The sequence below is a fragment of the Triplophysa rosa genome, linkage group LG22 (assembly GCF_024868665.1).
Source record: "Triplophysa rosa linkage group LG22, Trosa_1v2, whole genome shotgun sequence".
Lineage (NCBI taxonomy): Eukaryota > Metazoa > Chordata > Actinopteri > Cypriniformes > Nemacheilidae > Triplophysa > Triplophysa rosa.
In genome coordinates, this window is record NC_079911.1 from 11,705,828 (window position 1) to 11,725,237 (window position 19,410).

Below are 19,410 nucleotides of genomic sequence, written 5' to 3' on the forward strand. Positions count from 1 at the left end.
AAGACGTTGCATCAACCCGCACTGGTAAGATGCTTTGCTTTATACTGTAAATTATAAAACGAGACCATTTGAAGCAAATGCAAATAAAGTTTTGACGTGTTGCCCGATTTAAACAACATCACAAGCCTAATGTCAATCGTGCTAAAATCTTCAGGTGTGTTGCGTCGCCATCTTGCCACTGTTACCCACCGTCACGTTTATCGCAAAACATGCTTCACTTCGGAATCAGTGTTGGAACTTTTAATGCAGCACTGCGCAGACCTTTAGAAGAATAATGTACTGCGATTTTGTATCATAAAAGTAATGTAAAGTTTTTTTATTGTTTTTGACTTATCACGACAGGAAAATACACATTCTCCTCCATTTTAATATTAAATGTTGATGTTAGGAAAAAATTCATGCCCATTTAAAAAGCTCCTTTGACAACAACCCACAAAGTAGGGGACATGGCAAATAATTCCATTTCTTGATTTATAAGATGAACCTGTACTTGAAAATATATGTGGTTCTTCGCAAATGTACTAATCAACCTTGTAGCGTTGTGCTTTTTCTCAGCAGTAATGTAGGTTAAAAATCCCTGTGAGGTCAATTCCACAGTTCTGGGTTTTCGGCATGCATAAAGCAGAGCGTGTTAACACATTGGCCTTTTCTGCAGTGCAAATGAGAAGTGCTGCTCTTTAAACTTCATTCGAGTGCCCTTGAGCTGCAGACCGGACTCTCTGGGGTGCTACATAATTCAAATAAATCATAGATAAGCCTTTGTACCATAGTGAAGGACAGAGAATGTGAAACAAATGAGATGGATATATCTACCCAACATTTACCCTCCCCAAACCACCAAAATGTGCTACACTGCAAGAACTATTTTAAAATATGTCATTTTACAAATTCATAACAATACAGTAGATATCCTGTTGCTAGTTGGAATATGATGTGTAAATCTGGACTTTTGTTTTTCAGTAGTTTTTAATCCCTTTGATGGTCACATGATATTTAATTATGCATTAACAATTGCAATAGTGTACGCACTCCACTCTGTTTCTATGATTTATGTCAAACAAATAGAGAGGTGAAGGAATGACTTTCTGCACTCTCTTGAGAGAAAAAAGAGACTTGTAAATCCAGAAGAGGTCTTTTGCTGGTATCTTCTATGATTTCACAAAGTCATTAGAACAAAAACGTGTTATGGATGAATACAGTGTTTTATTTTAGTAAATAAGCTAATAGTGTTGAACTTAACATATGAAGACCTATTGTGTGTTATATGGTATATGAAAAGCACTGCATGCTATATATTATTTTTTAAATATATTTTGTATGTAGGCATACATGTTAGGTGCAGAATATTAAATACTTTTTTTGCAGTAGGCAATCTCTAAATATGGTCTAACTGTCAAAGTATGAATCATGTAGATAATCCTAAATAAACTTGAATGGGAACCAAGATCACAACAGTACTCAATCATAGTACAGCATATACTCATTTATTCATATTTGTGCATTAATTCATGATATGCTATGAGGTGGTAACATTTTGTTTAAAGATAGAAGCTTTCAACTGAAATATTTCCATAATAACTTTCAGATACATACTATAAATAAGTATCTATTGATGGATACTGCAAAGTCACTTTTATTCTTTAAAATGATTATAAATAAGATGAGTATGCTGTATAAAAGCATATTACTATGATTTTAAAGTATCTTATACTGTAATGATTTACAGTATAATTGATAGTGTTGGACCAGATTCCACTTATTAAATCAGAGAAAACTCCTTATAAAAAATCAGTCTTCAGCTCGCTCATTCTGTCATTATTCAAGTGCCTCATGCACAATGTTGTAAAACATGACTAAAATCTTTTCAAATTTGTAAATATTTGCATAGTAACCTTTATTCAAGATATTAGGTTGCGTGCCGATAATGACAGATACAACACAGAAAGCAAAAAATTGCTAAATCTAAATGAGTAAGGCAGAATTAAAGTACTAGCAAGGGGGCCAGCTATTGCTCCTTCATATACGAGTCAGCCGAGAGAAGTGCAGAGCAGCGATAAACTACAGGATGGTTTGCACACATGGTATAGTGTATATACTGAATATGTGAATGACAACTTTGGACCCCTGTATTCACCTAAGGGCGACAATCATCCCTGAGACTCCAGTACTGCACTTGATGATCGGATGACACAGTGCCAGGTTCCGGACCTTTACCACAGCTGCTACTGGGATATAGCGAGATTTCAGGATCATCTGGGTTTTACAGGTAGCAGTCTATTTGTTCATCAACAGACAGCAAACCCCAACATTTGTTACACCCATACCGTTATAATCTGCATCCTTCATATTCACTGTTTATCTCATTCGATTTGTCACAAATACAACGATTGCGTAAGACTTCATCGTCCTCCTTCACAGGCTCATCCCTCTCTACATCTGTTCCTGTATTTTGATTCTCTGTTGCCTTACAATTTGGGTTTCCGTTCTCTTCACCATCATTGTGTTCTTCGGTCTCCGACTCTCCAGCTTCCTCTGACACAGAGTAAATCTCACCTGGGTTGTTTGTCCCTCTGTTGCCTATTTGATGGCACAGTCCAGATGCAACAGTCCTGTTTAGGACAGAGCTATCTGCTGGACTGTTTAAGCCTCCAGAATTCCAAGAATTGGCTTTGGTGCCACGCTCCTGGATGATAGAGGTGGTGACGCTCTGTAGTCTCTTTTTGCCCATAAGTTGACTTCCACCTGAAGTAGGGTTGCACTTCAGAGAACTATCAGGACATACAAGGTTTGAGGCTCCTGTAGTTGCTGTTGAGGCCGGCATGCCAAGTTTGGTAACTTTCATCATTCCCATCACCTCGTAACGGAAGCTTGAGATGTCCTGCTTGAGCTCCTATCAATAATATGTACACAAGATTCGGTGTCATAACACCACTAAGGCAAATTATCACCACATTGAAACAATTAACCTTTAGTTTACCTTAAAGTTCTCCTCCGTTAGCCCCTCCTCTTTCTTAGCATCCCTGATCATCGCTGCTACATACCGCTTAACAAGGTTTCTGAGCACCTCCTTAAAAATCAGAAGAATTCATTTAAAATATAGACAAATGACATGACAAAGTGCCATCAAAAATGACAGAAAACAAGCAGAGGAGTAGAAGCGTGTCTTTTGATTTGAAGTGTGAAAACAAAAGAAATGGTGCCTAGCTGATGGAAACTAAACTTTGTAGACAGATTTACTAAACAGTTGGTTTGAAAAAGACACCATCACCTGGTACTGTCGATTTGTGCGGACGTTTTCAGCCGCTCGCACCTGAAAAAAAAAGAAACCGTTCAGTCGTATGGATGTTTCGATACATGTGACTGGCTATATTACAAGGTAGTGAAACTCCCAGCAGCTGTCATCATTTGATCATTGAAAAAAGACCGAAAAAGATCTTGTTTCAGCACTTTAAAATGAAACATTCATAAGATTTTCAGTGAAAACTGACTTTTTAATTATTATTTTATTTTTTGTTTAACTTAAATCTTTTTTGCTTAATAGACAAGAGCAGCCTAGACATTCAGCTAGAACATCTTTTCTCTATCATGAAAGCAACCTAACAACAAATTCTCATATAAGGTTTATTATTAGTCTCTCATTAGTCAGATAGCTTATTCCTAGTCTCCTAATTACCCCAAGAGCTCCAAAAGTTTCTGTTCTTTTTCTGATTTTAACATTGAAGCATTGGCTCCTGATCCAGCAGAAAAGGTACCACAATGATTTTGGGCTGGGAATGATGTTGAATGGAGAAGGCAGTGTGCCACCCTCCTCAAAGTAGCTCATCCAAAGTTTAGTTCTGGCAAACTTCCACTCGATGTCAGCATGATCCTATGGACCAAACATATAGAAGAAGAGTTAAGTATGTGAATCAAAGAGTAAGCTGAAAGACATATAGCAAGAATGACTACATATAAATTGTACGACTACACAGGATATTTGTGCTGAAATAAAAAGTAAGGAGAAAAAAGTTTAAAATGCAAAAAAATCAAAGAAATTGTAAGCTGTTACAAGACCTAAATACACACCAACATATAGCTTCTGTCCTTCTGAAACCTCGTATCTGCATAATTTGTGATTTACATCTTTTGCCATAAATCATTATTATTATGAGTCACTCTTTGAGTTTATATTTGTTTTGTATATATCTAACCAATAAAATGTATTAAAAAGTGCTTGCCAACTTAGAAAACACAGTATATAATCAATTAAAAAGTACTGCGTTTTTTACATTTCCTGAAAAAAATTGGACATTCAAGGTTTCGGAAGCACATCGACGATATAATAAGTGAAAACTAATGTAATGCACATGTTATTTATCACCTACCCAAAAAACTAAATATAATACCTTGTAGCACTTACGGCAATATGCTGGTAGGAATTGTTCATCATAGCAATTAACATATTGAGAAGCACCACCAGAGAGATTATGTTGTAGGTACCAAACATTGTGGCTCCAACAAACTCTGTGAACTGGTGATCAGGGCCAACATTGGTCACATACAGGGAAACGAGACCAAATATGGACCAAAACAATGACTGCAATGTTTCAAACATCCTGAAAAAAACATAAAGAACATAATATCACTGTTTCAGGAAACTCTGAAAAACAAACAAAACAGAAGAGAAAACTACAGCTCCTCACGTGGTGAATGCATTGTTCTGTGTTGAACAGCGAATGCCCTTGCAAGTGTCATTGCAGCTACTTTTGAAGGCAGGTTCATCATAATAAAAATACAGCTGATTGAGCCCATTCGCGAAGGCAAGCAGCACCAGGCAGTAAATGAAAAGGAATTTGAGGATGTCTAGCAGCATTCGGCCGAGAGAGATCTGGAGAGGGCCGAGGTGGGAGTTGGCGGTGAAGAGCGAAATCAGTCGCAGAGAGCTGAATATGTTAGCTATGGCAAACAAGGCCTCTGCCACCAATGTGGGGTGATACATGTACCAGTTCACCCGATCCACATCACCTGAGTGCTGCAAAAGCAAGTGCTGAGTATTAGGTATGTCATATTTTCAACCGTTTGGTCAAATTTGGGTCCTGGACAAGCACTGTGTCCAACACATGTGTGAGGTTACAAAAAACAGAAAGACAAAAAAATGCTTGATGCAAAGCAATCGCACCCAATAAGAACTTTTCATGTTAACTAAACTGTTACTGTATGTGATTGGGACCAATATGAATATTTTGAAGGTGAGACAAAAACTTTAAAGTTATAGTTCACCCCAAAATAAAAACTGTCATCATTTATTCACCCTCATTTCATCCAAAACCTGTTTATTGTTGTCTGAAACACAAAACAAGATATTTTGAGAAATGTCTTAGAGGTTTTGTGTCCATACAACGGAAGTCAAAGGGCCAGTGTTGTCTGGTTACCTATGTTTCTCAAAACATCTTCTTTTGTGTTCTGCTGAAGAAAGAAAGTCATCAATATTTGAAATCACTCACATGTGGGTGAGTAAATGAAAGAAGTTTCATTTTTGGGTGACCTATCCCTTTAAGAGAGCATGTTTCCATGCAAATGAGCATATTAGCATAATTAGTTATTACCTTAATGTAAGCTACAATCTTCAGTGAAATGGTAGCCAAATAAAGAGAATTCATGATAAAGTCCATGAGATTCCACCAGTCATGAATGTAATCCTGAAACCCACCATCCCACATTTGTTTGATTTCAGCCCATACAAAGCCTGTAAAGAACAAATATATAATGGAAACAGGGAGTCAAATAGTCATTGTTGAAAATAAAAACATTTTGAGATGCTACTACTTTAAAACCATGCATGCAAATCTTAAGCCTCTGCCAAGAAAAAACTCAACAAAGACTTTTGTGTACGATATACAGTAGTGCTGTCAAATCGATTAATCAAGATTAATTGATTACAAAATAAATGTTTATATAGGTATGTATAAATTATATTATATAGGTGTATAGCATGTATATTTACGGTTATATCAATGCACACAAATACATGTGTATAAATAATTACATATACATATACAGTATACTGTACATACATGTATATATACAGTGAGGGAAATAATGATTTGATCCCCTGCTGATTTTGTAAGTTTGCCTGCTTACAAAGAAATGAAGGGTCTATAATTTTTATGGTGGGTTTATTTTAATATCAACCAAAAAATCCGGGGAAAATGTTTATAAAGGTTATCAATTGATTTGCATTTTAGTCAGTGAAACAAGTATTTGATCCCCTACCATCCAGCAAGAATTCTGGCTCCACAGATTGGTTATGTGCCTATATGGATGGCAGATTAGTCCTGTCACTTTAAGAAAGTACTCCTAAGTCAGCTTGTTATGTATATAAAAGATGCCTGCCAACAGAATCTGTATCTTCCATTTCAACCTCTCCACCACCATGGTCCAGACCAAATAGGTTTTAAAGGATGTCAGCGACAAGATTGGAGACCTGCACAAACCTTGAATAGGCTACAGACAGAAGCTTGGTGAGAAGGAGACAACTGTTGGTGTGATTATTTGGAAATAGAAGATATACAAAATAACTATCAAATGCCCTTGTTCTGGAGCTCCCTGCAAGATTTCCCCAATGGGGTAAAGATGATCATGAGAAAGGTTAAAGATCAGCCCAGAACTACACGGAAGAAGTTTGTTAATGATTTCAAGACAGTTGGGACCACAGTTAGCAAGCAAACCATTGGTGACACGCTATGCCACAATAGATTGAAATCCTGAAGCACCCGCAAGGTCCTCCTGCCCAAGAAGGCCCGCCTGGCTCGTCTGAAGTTTGACAACGAACATCAAAATGATTCAGAAAAGGCTTTGGAGAAAGTGCTGTGAAACCAAAATTGACTCCTGTTTTTGAAGGGAGAGAAATGCTGACTATGACCCCAAGAACGTGACAAAGACCCAAAACATATTGCCAAGACAACCAAAGAGTGGCTTAAGGAGAAGCACATTAAATGTCCTAGCCAGTCTCTAGACCCTAGTCCTATAGAACCTCTGTGAAGGAGGCTAAAACTCCAATTTGCTGAGCGACAGCCAAGAAACCTTAAAGATTGACAGAGGAGTGGACTAAATGTATCCGGACACATGTGCAAACCTGCTGACCAACTATCAGAAATGTCTGACCTCTGTGCTTGCCAACAAGGGTTTCTCCACAAAGTACACAGTTATGTTTTGCTCGAGGATCAAATGCTTATTTCACTGACTGAAATGCAAATCAATTTATAACCTTTATATAACATTTTTTCCACTTATATTTTTTTATATTCTGTCTCTATCAGTTAGACCCTCATTTCTTTGTAAGCAGGCAAACTTACAAAATCAGCAGGGATCAAATAATTATTTCCCTCACTGTGTATATATATATATATATATAATTATATATATATATATATACTGTATATATGTTTACAAATTTACATTGTGTATTAATATAAATATTACTCATATTTCCTAAATATGTGTGTTTGTGTATTTATATAATATACATACACATAAATATATATTACATGAATATATATTATATATAAACGCAAACATTTATTCTGGAATTGATTAATCGCGATTAATCGATTTGAAAACACTAGTCTAATAACAAAATTATTTAAATAATGTAGATATAATCAAGATACATTACCTAAAACCCAGGGTAGGATCATCCACTCCACAGTGGTGGGCGCCGGTCCCTGCTGTATAGGCATATTGGGCACCACATGTTGAGAGGCCAATAGCAGGAGAAAGAGGAAGGTCAGGTAGGAAGCAGTGTGGCATATAAACTTAATGAAGGGTTTGCGGATGAAGAGGCCGTAGTGGCTCTTGGGGGCAACCAGGTAGAACAAGGAAAAGAAAGGGAAGAGGAATCCGATAAACATGCAGGTGATGAACTTGCTGGCCCAGTGGCGACGTCTCCAGCCTGGGAACTCATCATACCAGCGAGATGCCAGCAGCTGCTGACAGTTTGGCTGTGCTACAAACTAACCACAGAAAAAAAAGAGACAAGATTGGTGCTAAATGAACTGCGAGTCACAACCCTGAACATTGACCACATTCAAAAACATTCTTAGAGGCATTCAAACATTCAAAAACCGCTAGATTGCTGGAGGTTGCTGGGATTGCTTGCTAGTACTGTAGGTGTTGCGGTGCATCCAACTGCATCAGTGTATCAGACAGCAGATACTGTTTGTGTTTTCATTGGTATTCACTGGTTGTTTTTATAGCGTTGCGTTTTCATTCAGGAACAGTTGCTGACAATTGTGTTGCTGATGATCACATTCATTGAAAGTGAATAACTTTGTTGATGCAAATCACTGTCAGTGTGAATACCCCATTATACGTGTAATATAGAGTACATTATCGCAATCCACTCAATACAGCACAAAAAGCATATAGAGATGCTGATATCTTCTATTATTTATTCTTCTATAATTTAACGGTATGCATGCATTTTGTCACTGCAATGTGCAGCAAAGCAAAATAGTTTTCTTGCTTCTTTTATAAAAAAGGCCTTACAAATGCTATAGATCACTGCAGTTGCATAAGAAATGCTCTCTGCAGAGCTATATAAAAGAGCCATGCCATAATGAAAAACAAGAGAAGTATCAAAAGAGCAAACACAAAGGCACAAAAAGGCAGTGAGACAGGGCTCTTTACTCTCGACTGTTCTGTTTGTTTCTCATTATATCTGGATTAAATCACCTGGGATGTTGAAGAGCTTTCTGCACTTTTCTCTGAAACCATCTAAAATGCACATTAAACATAACAAGCCAAGGAATGACTTATGTGCGAACACAATTAAATGCACTAGTTTTCTCCAAATCAGCAGAATAATTGTGAAAAAATCAGAACTGTAAAGATCAGTTGGATCCTCTGACATACAAATGTTTTTAAGTTTGAAAGAAAAGTTCACCCAAAAATGAAAATTCTGTCATCATTTACTCACCCTCTTGTATGACTTTCTTTCTTCTGCGGAACACAAAAGAAGATATTTCGAAGAATGACTGAACAACAGCGGTACCCATTGACTTGTATTGGTTTTGTGTCCATACAATAGAAGTGAATGGCTACCACTGTTGTTCGGTTATGAACATTCTTCAAAATATCTTCTTTTTTGTACTTTTGTGTCAAACAGGTTTGAAATGACAAGAAGGTGAGTAAATGATGACAGAATTTTCATTTTGGGTGAACTATCACTTTAAATTAGTGAAATGCATATTGCATTTTTATTTTTCAAAAACATTACAGACTAGAAGACCTCAACTGAATTAGACACACACAAGCACATTCTACTGTACACTTCTATTGCCTTGGCCTTTCAAATGCAGAGGTCTTGTATTGTTCATTGTGCACAGAAGGGGGCGACATAGAGCCATATAAACTACCTTCTTGCACTGCTCAGCTTTACAGATCCCAATTTGTTACATGGGTAAACCATCATAACTATTTGACATTTTTTATACACTGTGCAGAAAATACGGCACGTTGCTTAATCAGCAGGACAACAATGAAACGCAGCCCATACTGCTGATTTACAAACATTTGTGTTTATGATAACATAGCTTTATTATACATAGTTGTGATGTTCTTATCTAAAGTAAACATAGAATAGCCTTTTAACCAACAAATTATTGTTTCTAAACAGCAGAAAACTCACCTCTTTCTGATGGTACTTGATAGCCAGTTTCAGCCTTGCGAGATCATTATTCCCTTCATCCTCTAGGAGATTTATATCATCCTTGTAGTTGAGGATCAGCTCAAGCTCTTTGGAGCTGCGCGTTTGGTCGAGCAGATCTTTGGCAAACTGCTTACACTGTTGAGAAAGCTCCTCGTACTCCGACCTAAATTCATTTTCCACTTTGCTGAGCTCTTGAAGCTCCCAGCTGAGCTGGAAGGCGGTCAGAAATGGGTCCTCACTGGACAGGGAAATGAGTGAGGGGCTTGCCAGGGCCCGGTATATGTTTAGACGGGATCGGGAATGTCGCAGGCTGTCTACGTCTGAGCTAGACACACATTCCATGCAGTTGCATCGCACCGGGTGGGGCTGGGGTATGGCGACACCCTTCTGCACCAGCATCTTAATGATTTCATAGCTGTTGGTGTGGGCAGCCAAGATGATAGGTGTTATGTCAGGTGTGAAATAGGAGAACTGCTTGTCCAGCAGGATCGGAGGAACCTAGAACGAGATGAAAATAAGGTGCAAAAACTTAAGAGTCAGATGTATTGCTGTATTTTACACATGTACCGTGCCTTGCAAAAAATTTATCCCCCTTCATTTTCTTCACATTTTGTTATATTGCTGCCTTGTCTTAAACTACTTTAAATAAATAAAAAATACATTAATCTCCACTCCATGCACAATAATGACAAAACAAAAAAACAGATTTGCAACTTTGTTGGAGTTAGCCAACATCTAACAATAAGACGAAACGATCTAGTTCAACGCTAGTCTCCAAACCATCACATGGCAGAGCCAGCAAAAAAAACAAAGAGGAAAAGAGAGAGAGTGATCGGACACGAGCCTGAACACGAATCAATATCTGACAGACTTACTCGGTGGCACGAGCTGCAAGAGGCAACGGGTTGCAAAACGGATGGAGACCTAGCCTTCCTGCTACTGGATTTGAAAGTCTTATATGTAAAATTTTTCTTACTGACCTGTACTTTTGAGCTTATTAGTTATTAGGCTGTGCTCAGGTTGTTTATTGGCGCACTAATATACCGGTTCACAATTTATAATCGTAAAGTAGACTAGAGATAATGTAATGTTGCCGGGTCTCAACAGCTTGAGTAGCATGATCGTGCCTCGTCACGAATTTAGTGTTATGCTTGTAAAGATGACTTCCAAACCACAATGAATGTTTTACGGTCAAAAGTTGCTGATTCCTTAGTCATGCACGTAGACTAATGTTATCGGTATCTATAGTTACTATGTTAGGGTGACCATATGAGCCATTTCTCCCGAATCCTGGCAAGCGCGTCTTCCGGGAGTCACATTTTTCGACCGCATACGTCACCAAAGTTTATTATTTCAGGATTTAGTTTATAAAGGCAGCCATTATATTTCAAGGTAAGAATGACTACAATGAACTACAATGATTATACATCTTAAGCGATGTTAAATGTTAATTTTATGATTCTTTTTTTTACTGAAACGTGAGAACATCGATGACGTATGCGGTCGACAATTGCACTCCCGGAAGACGCACGCTCCCGTTAGAGTGGTAACCAAGAAGCTGATGATCACTCTGGTTGAACTCCATGATCGTATATGGAGATGGGAGAAACTTGCAGAAGGACAAACATCACTGCAACACTCCACCAATCTGGGCTTTATTGCAGAGTGGCCAGACTCAAGCCTTTGCTCAGTGAAGGCACATAAAAACTTTAAATATGCAAAAACGTACTTCAACGAATCTTTCAAACTGTCAGAAACAAGATTCTCTGGTCTGATGAATCTCAGTTTCATGCATCATGTCTGGAGAAAACCAGGCACTGCTGAACACCTGTACAATACCGTCTCAACAGTAAAGTGTAGTGGAAACAGCATCATGATGTAGGGGTGTTTTTCAGCTGCAGGGGCTGGGGCATTTGTCAGAGTAGAAGAAAAGCTTAACGGCACAGAATACAGAGATAATGATCATGAAAACCAAGCCCAGAACATTCAGAACATCGACCAGGGCAGAAGGTTCATTCTCCAACATGACAATGATCCTAAGCACACAGCTAAAACAATGCAAGAGCGGCTTATGGACAACTCTGTCAATGTACTTGAGTGGCCCAGCTAGTACTTGGGCTTGAACCCATCTGAACATCTCTGCATAAACCTGAAAATGTCTGTCTACTGATGATCTCCATCCAACCTGACAGAGTTTGAGAAGAGAAAAATGGCAGAAAATTGTCAAATGCAGATGTGTATAGCTTGTCACATCATACCCAAAAAGATTTGATACTGTAAAGGTGCATTAACCAACTACTGAGTTAAAGGTATGACTAGTTATGCAATGTACTTATTTTAGTTTTTTAGTTTTAATAAATTTGCAAAGATCTAAGTCACAAATCTGTTTTAAGTTTTGACATTATTGTGCATGGAGTGTAGATTAATGTAAAAATATATATTTAAAGTAGTTTAAGATAAGGCAACAAAATGTGAATAAAATGAAGGGGGATGAATACTTTTCAAGGCACTGTATGTATTATGCAAATACAGTAATTGTGTGCCTGTTTGCTCATTCAATATGCACGGTGGAGAAAAAAGGTACCTGATCTGTCATTAGGCCAGTACTCTCTCAAAAAGTACATCTTTGCACCTAAAGAGGGCATGTTAGTACCAAATGTATGCAAATCTGTACCTCAATGGTACATATTTGGACCTTTTAAAAGGGTGAAGGCTTGGGTACATTTTTGACCATTTTTTTCTGACAGTGTGTGCTACATAGCCACTGCCACATAGTTATCTATATAGGAATAGAGTTAGCAAAAATGAGTGAATTCGGCCACATCTATGCACATTGGCATTGCATCCCGAAAGCTGAAAAACAGATCTGACCAAAAACATATGTGAGACCAAAAAAATTGTCAAATATCAGTTTTTATTGCAAAGCATGTACAGTAATAAAAAAAAAAAAGTTCACCTTCAAAATGAAAATTCTGTCATTATTTACTCGCCCTCTTGTCATTTTTAACCTGTACGACTTTCTTTCTTCTGCAGAACACAAAAGAAGATATTCTGGAGAATGTTGGTAACATAAAACCATTGGTCCCCATTAACTTGCATTGGTTTTGTGTCCATGCAATAGAAGTCAATGGGGAGTCCCATTGGGGACCAACATTTTATGGTTACCAACATTCTTTAAAATATCTTCTTTTGTGTTTTAAAAAAAAAAGAAAATCACACAGGTTTGAAATGACAACAGGGTGAGTAAATGATGACAGAATTTTCATTTTGAGGGTGAACTATCACTTTAATGTGGTTTTTAATCAAGTTTGTAAAGACCATTTCTTTTCCTTTTTTTGCAGTTCAGATAACAAAAGATAAAAATAAGATTTTACTGCCTGTCTAAATACAGCTTTTGAGCTGCTCAGCAAATTATTATATTTTGCTGTCCAACTCTATTAAAACGTAACTATTACAATGTCCTTAAAATTACATTTCATGCAGTGTTTAATGTTGATGTGTGTGAATTTAAGCAGTCTGCCAAGTTGTAAAGCCGAAAGTGAACAAATAACAAAGTTATTGGCTTGGGAAAAAAGGAGTCGACTCTGAATCATGAGAACGAGTCGTCTGTCGTTCTAATTTCAGCTCCGGGTAACATTTGCGTCACTCCGTGTAATTCTGCCTACGTTCCTTTTGTGACACTGCATACGGTAGACCAATCACAGCAGACTAGACCATCTGACCAATCAGATCAGAGTTGGCTGACCGAAAGAAGGGGATTAGACAGATGAATCGCCGAACGAATCATCTGAGAGTCAGTCAAGAAGTAAGGTAAAAATAACGGCCTATTATTAGAAAATGAAAGTGTTTTTACATCGTGTATGTAAGCAAACTTGTTGTTGGACACTCCATAAACCAAAGTAGGACCTTAAAAATCACAAAATATTTACTCTACACTTTCCTTAAAACCTAAGTTCGTTTTTATTCCTATATGTATAAGAGATCATACATATTATCAGCCAATTACTATGACAAAATGACTTCATTTTCCCCGTGAGAAATGGTGGCAAAATGGTTAGTTTGGTACACTACTGTATGTGAGACTAAAGTCATTAGCTTTTTTTCTGTAGCAGGGCCAATAGCAGGGGTCAAGGCGCTTCTAAAAATGTAGAAAATTTCTTTGCCTAAAGCCATCCTAATGCAAAAGTATGAAAACACTCGCTTTAGTGCGCAGGCCTCTGTTAAAGGGCACTGCTTTAAAACTTTTAATTAACCAACTAAGTCTGCGGGGAAAACGTCCCTATTAAACACATTAGTATGTCCTGTGGTTCCACATATCACTGTGACATAATATGAAAAAAACATGTTGCAGTGTTGGCAATCTGCATACAGATTAAATAAAAGAACAGATTCTCTTAGTTTTGTTTACGTGCGCATGTCTGACAGCGCAATAGTAAAAGTCCCAAACGGAAGTAATAGTAAAATAACGCATAAAAGTCAGCTCTCGAATCATGCAGTTGATGTAGAAACGTCAAAATGAAGAACAATTTTTTATATATAGATATAAAAATACAGCTTCTGACCGTTTTCCCGCTGCATTTTTAATTACTAAACAAAATATCGACGATGACGTCACTGCACGCGAGAAACCCGGCAAGTCTCAAACTTCCATGCAAACGCGGTTTTCTGCATAGCCGGTTTATTACTATGCATGCACAGTAAACACGTGAAAACAGGTTTCTTTTTAAGCTGATTTTTGATAGATATCTGTTTATTTTGTGCATGTAAACGCACTCAATGTTGTTTGGTTACCAATATGTTATGCGAAAGACGTCATCCAGGTTTGAAATGACATGAGAGTGAGACGTGAACAAATTTAAATTTTTGGGTGAACTATCCCTTTATCTCCAAAGTAAATCGTTCAGTGATTGCTGCCCTACCTGCATGCCCCTGCTGGGCTTTTTATGGTTCAAAAGCAGCTCCACAGCCCCCACCACTTCCTTCCGGATGGCGTGTAAGATAGCATCCCCCACATATATGTTATAACTGAGCAGTAACTCAATGATTTCCAGGTTCTCATTTTCAATCGCGATAAGCAGAGCCGTCCGTCCCAGGGGGTCAATGCAGTTGATGTTGATTTTGAAGTAGATCTCGGCTTCTATCAGAGCTTGTTTGACACTGGCGTAGTCGCCTTTCTCCACAGCGCACAGGTAGGCCTTCTCCTGAGGTGACAGCTCAGACTCAGCCCGAACTATCCGCAGCGGGATCCGGTCCTTGTATGTGAAGTTCCCCGTTCTGCGAAAGTAGAGCTGTGACATCGCTGCTATACCTTCATTCGAGACAACTGGGATTGGAGAGATGGAAACAGAGGGACAGAGACTCAGTACTGGAAGATGAAAGGATGTTGGTTAATGAGGGTAGGAATCATGCATTACAGAGGAAATGGACCTAAGTATTGTAAACTGTCATCTCCACACCCAGCATCCCATTAGCACGACACTCAGCTTACATTTACTGTACTTGGTTTTCAGTTGACTGTTAGAACTCTCTGGTTATTAGGTTATTAGATTTGAGCGCTTTGTTGAAGGCCACAACGAAAACCTCAATTGCTCAATAAGACACATCAAGACCTTAATGGCCTTCACCAGTCAAAAGGGATGATGGAGCAAATGATATGTAGATTTTTCAATGAACCATGGTCCATAAGCTTAAACAAATATCGAGTTGCATTCTGATTTTGAGTGTTGTACATCCAAAGTATACTCGTTCACTTACTATTTACCATGAAACAACACACATCACTGTGTTAATAGTATAATGACACATGCTGTGTAGATTTCTACACACATAGTGTGCATTTTATTAAAAAAAAACCCCTGGAAAGATTAACACAGTAAATGTGTTATCTCCTGAAGGGAGGGCGTAATTTTAAAACTAAAAATACTTTACATGGTAACACATTAATTGCTTAAAAACACACATTTGTGTGTTAAATTATCTGACACAATTTGTGTGTTAAAATGGCTTGCACACATATTGTGTTAAATTTGACATGTGTTGTCCCTGAACACACTCCCTACATGTGTTAAAATTTGACACAACATGTGTCACTTTTTGCAGTGTATGTAGATATTTATGAATGTGTAAATTATAGGAACAAAAGCATATTTTTTTAAAGCCGATTGCTGTCTGAATGCTTTCTGTCTTGACACATGTTAGACATGTGGCTATTAAAAACATTTTTACTGGGTTGCTCTGGAAGAACATCTATAATTTGTAAAGAATCTTTAATTAGTGTAAAGTAGGCTTGGTACGTGATTTTCTGGGAAAAAGAGAACTAATGGTTACCTTGTTTTCTGCAGTGAATGTTTTCAAATAAAAGCAGCTGTCCACTTTTTGCCTTTTGTTTCAGTCTCAGATGATGAAATATTAATATTTAGATACTGTATATCGGCCATTATATCGATTATCGGCTTCCAGTGTTAAATAATTATCGGTTATCGTTATCGGCCAAAATTTACATATCGGTGCATCCCTAAATAATTTAATTAACATAATAAACGTAATAGTAAATAAACGTGACAAACAGTTGTTTTGTTCTCTTTATTTAAAACAAATACAAAAACGTGACAAATAAGGTGAAAATTAACTTTTATTTATAAAGCAATCTATAAAGCCACACAGGCGTAATACAAGCGTTACGATGATTGTCTGCAACACCACTGTCAGACGCAAGTTATATTAAGTCAGTGTCCGAAATCGTTCACTTATCTTCATTCACTTCTTCCCCATATAGTGGACTATTGAGCATTCGCTATATAGGGAATAGTGAATGAGTGAACGAGTGAGCGAATTCAGAAGCAGCTATAGCATTTCTATTCTTAATAGAATAGCTGTGTTGCTTAATAAAGTAGTATTTATTTGTGTGTTGTTTTTCAACCAAACTTAAACTTGTAGCTACCAGTGTGGACCTCCCACATATTTCTATTGTTAAACTAAACGTAATGACTACACACTTACAGACTCCTAGATTTTACATTTATGCATTTGGCAGATGCATGCTTTTATCTAAAGTGACTCTGAGTGCACTCAATATGTGTGTGTTCCTTGGGAACTGAACCCACAACCTTTATGGTTCTTGCTCTACCACCTACAGGAACATTAGACTACAATAGCCCACATGCCTGTATTACTCTTTGTCCAAAGCAAAACATACTGTAAGCAGAGAATTAGTCATCTGAAAACTTCGTTCATTATCATTACTCTTATTATTGTAACATAGTGTCCAACCTAATGGCATTGGCTAAAGTAAAAGCTGAATTTAACTTCATAAGGTAAGGCATGACAGGTCATAAGCATTTGTCATGTCAGTTTCATGATTTACAGGTGGATACTGTATTGTAAAAATATTTTGGTCTGTCTTCTGTTGTGGGCTTTGGAGGAACACATTTTGGTTATCGACGATTTAATATTTAAACACCTTATTTTCTTATTTGCCCAACAAAACATTATTTACAGTATTATCTTGTTTCTAACCTACAATAAACACATGCATAGATTTGTGTGGGCCCATTAAACTTATTTTAGTGACCCAGTCCATATACCTTAGAGATGCATTTTGGCAATTCGATTTTAATAATTTATTATATTATTACATTATATTATAAATAATCAATCACATATATTAAACTTTTTAAATAAGTGGTTTGTAAAATCAAACCACATCAACATGTTTTATATATTATGCAGCGTATAGTAAGTGTTGGATGAGCACAACGCCAGCAATTGACAGACCATGTGCGCACTGCGCAGTGCGCTCGTGTCCACTGAAGACAGATGGAGGTTGTGTACTCAAAATCTACAGAACTCCCTTTTTAAACAAAATATATATACATCGTAGTATTTTTCCCAGCATTTTTGCTGCGATGTGGGTCCAAAATGCTGCACGCGCATTTAATGCCTCAAAACTGCAGCACGCACCCATGATTGCCAAAACTGCTATAGGTAATAATAGGGGGGGTTGAAATAAAGCCTACATTTCAGCACTGCTGTAGTTTATGCGAAGCAGGCTTTAAGTCAAAAGATCTAGAGATAAATTCGTACAAGTTAGTGAACAATATTCGTTTATAATGCCACATTCATTTAAATGTAAATGGACATCAAAACACATGTACTGTAATGAAATAACGGAATCTCACCTGTTGGTTTTATAAACGTTGCGCTGACTCGTGACTTATCCCCGTTAACTAACGTACAACAGGTGCCCGGTGCTAACAGAGCCGCAAACCGTTACACTCCAGTCGCCTCCACAGAGAAAAAAGCGCGAAAATGCGCAAAGGTAGAAACGGAAAGCGGAGAAATAACGTCCATTTGTATGCACTTGGCGCGAAATACCGTGAGCGACGAGTCTCATTGATCCTTTCATTGCGCGTTCAAGATGAAGCTAATCTGCAGAGTTTGTCGAAGAGAAACGTGTTTGTTGCCTCTGGAAAGTACATGTCTGACATGTCGTACTACATGTCGTTTGTCGTCTTCCATATTCTTGAACGTTTCATCGCACTTTAGTTCGTCGGTCTCTCATCTTTCCATTCGAGTTCCGATTTTTGCTTACTGTAGAGACTTTGAGATGGAGCAGAGGATACAAGTGGTCCTACCTGCATCTCTCTCTCTCTCTCTCTCTCTCTCTCTCTCTGTCCCTCAGTCTCAGCTGGGAGAGTGTTTGTATATGTGTTATGGTGTCAGTTTGCCTTTAATTTATGATTTCTTTCGCAAGGGTTCAGATCCTAAATCTCTTTATAAATTAAATAACATTCTGTTCTTGTCATGCTTTTATACATGTCCACTTAAAATGACTACTTCATCATAATATGAATTCATTTTAATTAAAATGACAATGGCTTACTCAAAAAAATGCATTTAAGCTTACGTTTAGATTGAAACATTTATCCAATGTGACTTAAATGTGCATTTTTATAGGCTACATTTTTGAGTTTCACAAATCGAACACCTTTGCTCTGTTAACGCAATGCCCTGCCAACACACGAGCTGAAAATGTTTAGAGCAAACGTATCATTTGTTTTATCTGACCATTTACAAATCAACAGATTTATCAGTAACTGAAAGGGCGATTCGGCATGTCGCCAGTTTGTCTGTTAGAACAGATTGCTGTTTTGGGAGCTGTAGTCTGTGAACCTGTGAGCTCTTGTGCCATTTATACACATATACTGTACACTTCAGCATAAAGAAGCAGGAATGAAATATGCACAAAGATTTTTATCTCTCCTGAGCCACTTGATCAAACCTGTGAAACCGAGTCGCACATCTGAGTTTGAAGCATTAGGTGTAGAGACACCTTTCCTGCAATATGTCAGTTTAACAGGTTTAAGCATCACAGAGCAGACAAATCAAACTGCACTGAGAAGTGAAGACATTCCTCTGAAAGTCCTTTATGTTATCTCAGGGCTCTGGAAGGCAGACTGTTATCCACAAATCAAAGCGAAGCCATAAAGGAGAGTATTACGCAATTCCTCAGCCGTTATAGCACAAGTGTCTCTCACATGTCATGTTCAAACTTCTCCTGGAAAACTCTTGGAGGTCTTTTACCTGAACTGAAAGTCCGTTTCTGTTAGTGGTTTATTTCTTTAAATTATTATATTCACAATTAAGACTTTTGTCCTATGGTCATTCAAACAGAACAGAAGTTTAATGTTGTGAATAATGGCTTGTTTTCTTTTTTCCAGGAT

The 19,410-nt window shown here is 37.6% G+C and overlaps 1 protein-coding gene across 1 annotated transcript; it reads right to left on the reverse strand.

Moving 5' to 3' along the window:
* Positions 1 to 1,485: 1,485 nt before the first annotated feature.
* trpc4a (transient receptor potential cation channel, subfamily C, member 4a) lies at positions 1,486 to 18,319 on the reverse strand. Its single transcript, XM_057321071.1, has 11 exons — positions 17,866 to 18,319; positions 14,608 to 15,011; positions 9,668 to 10,186; positions 7,655 to 7,991; positions 5,586 to 5,725; positions 4,683 to 5,011; positions 4,400 to 4,595; positions 3,674 to 3,868; positions 3,269 to 3,310; positions 2,978 to 3,067; positions 1,486 to 2,890 (listed from the first exon to the last, which is right to left on the reverse strand). The coding sequence occupies exons 2-11, from the start codon at positions 14,983 to 14,985 to the stop codon at positions 2,327 to 2,329; spliced, it is 2,790 nt and encodes a 929-aa protein (XP_057177054.1). The 5' UTR covers positions 14,986 to 15,011; positions 17,866 to 18,319; the 3' UTR covers positions 1,486 to 2,326.
* Between the last annotated feature and the right edge of the window lie 1,091 nt (positions 18,320 to 19,410).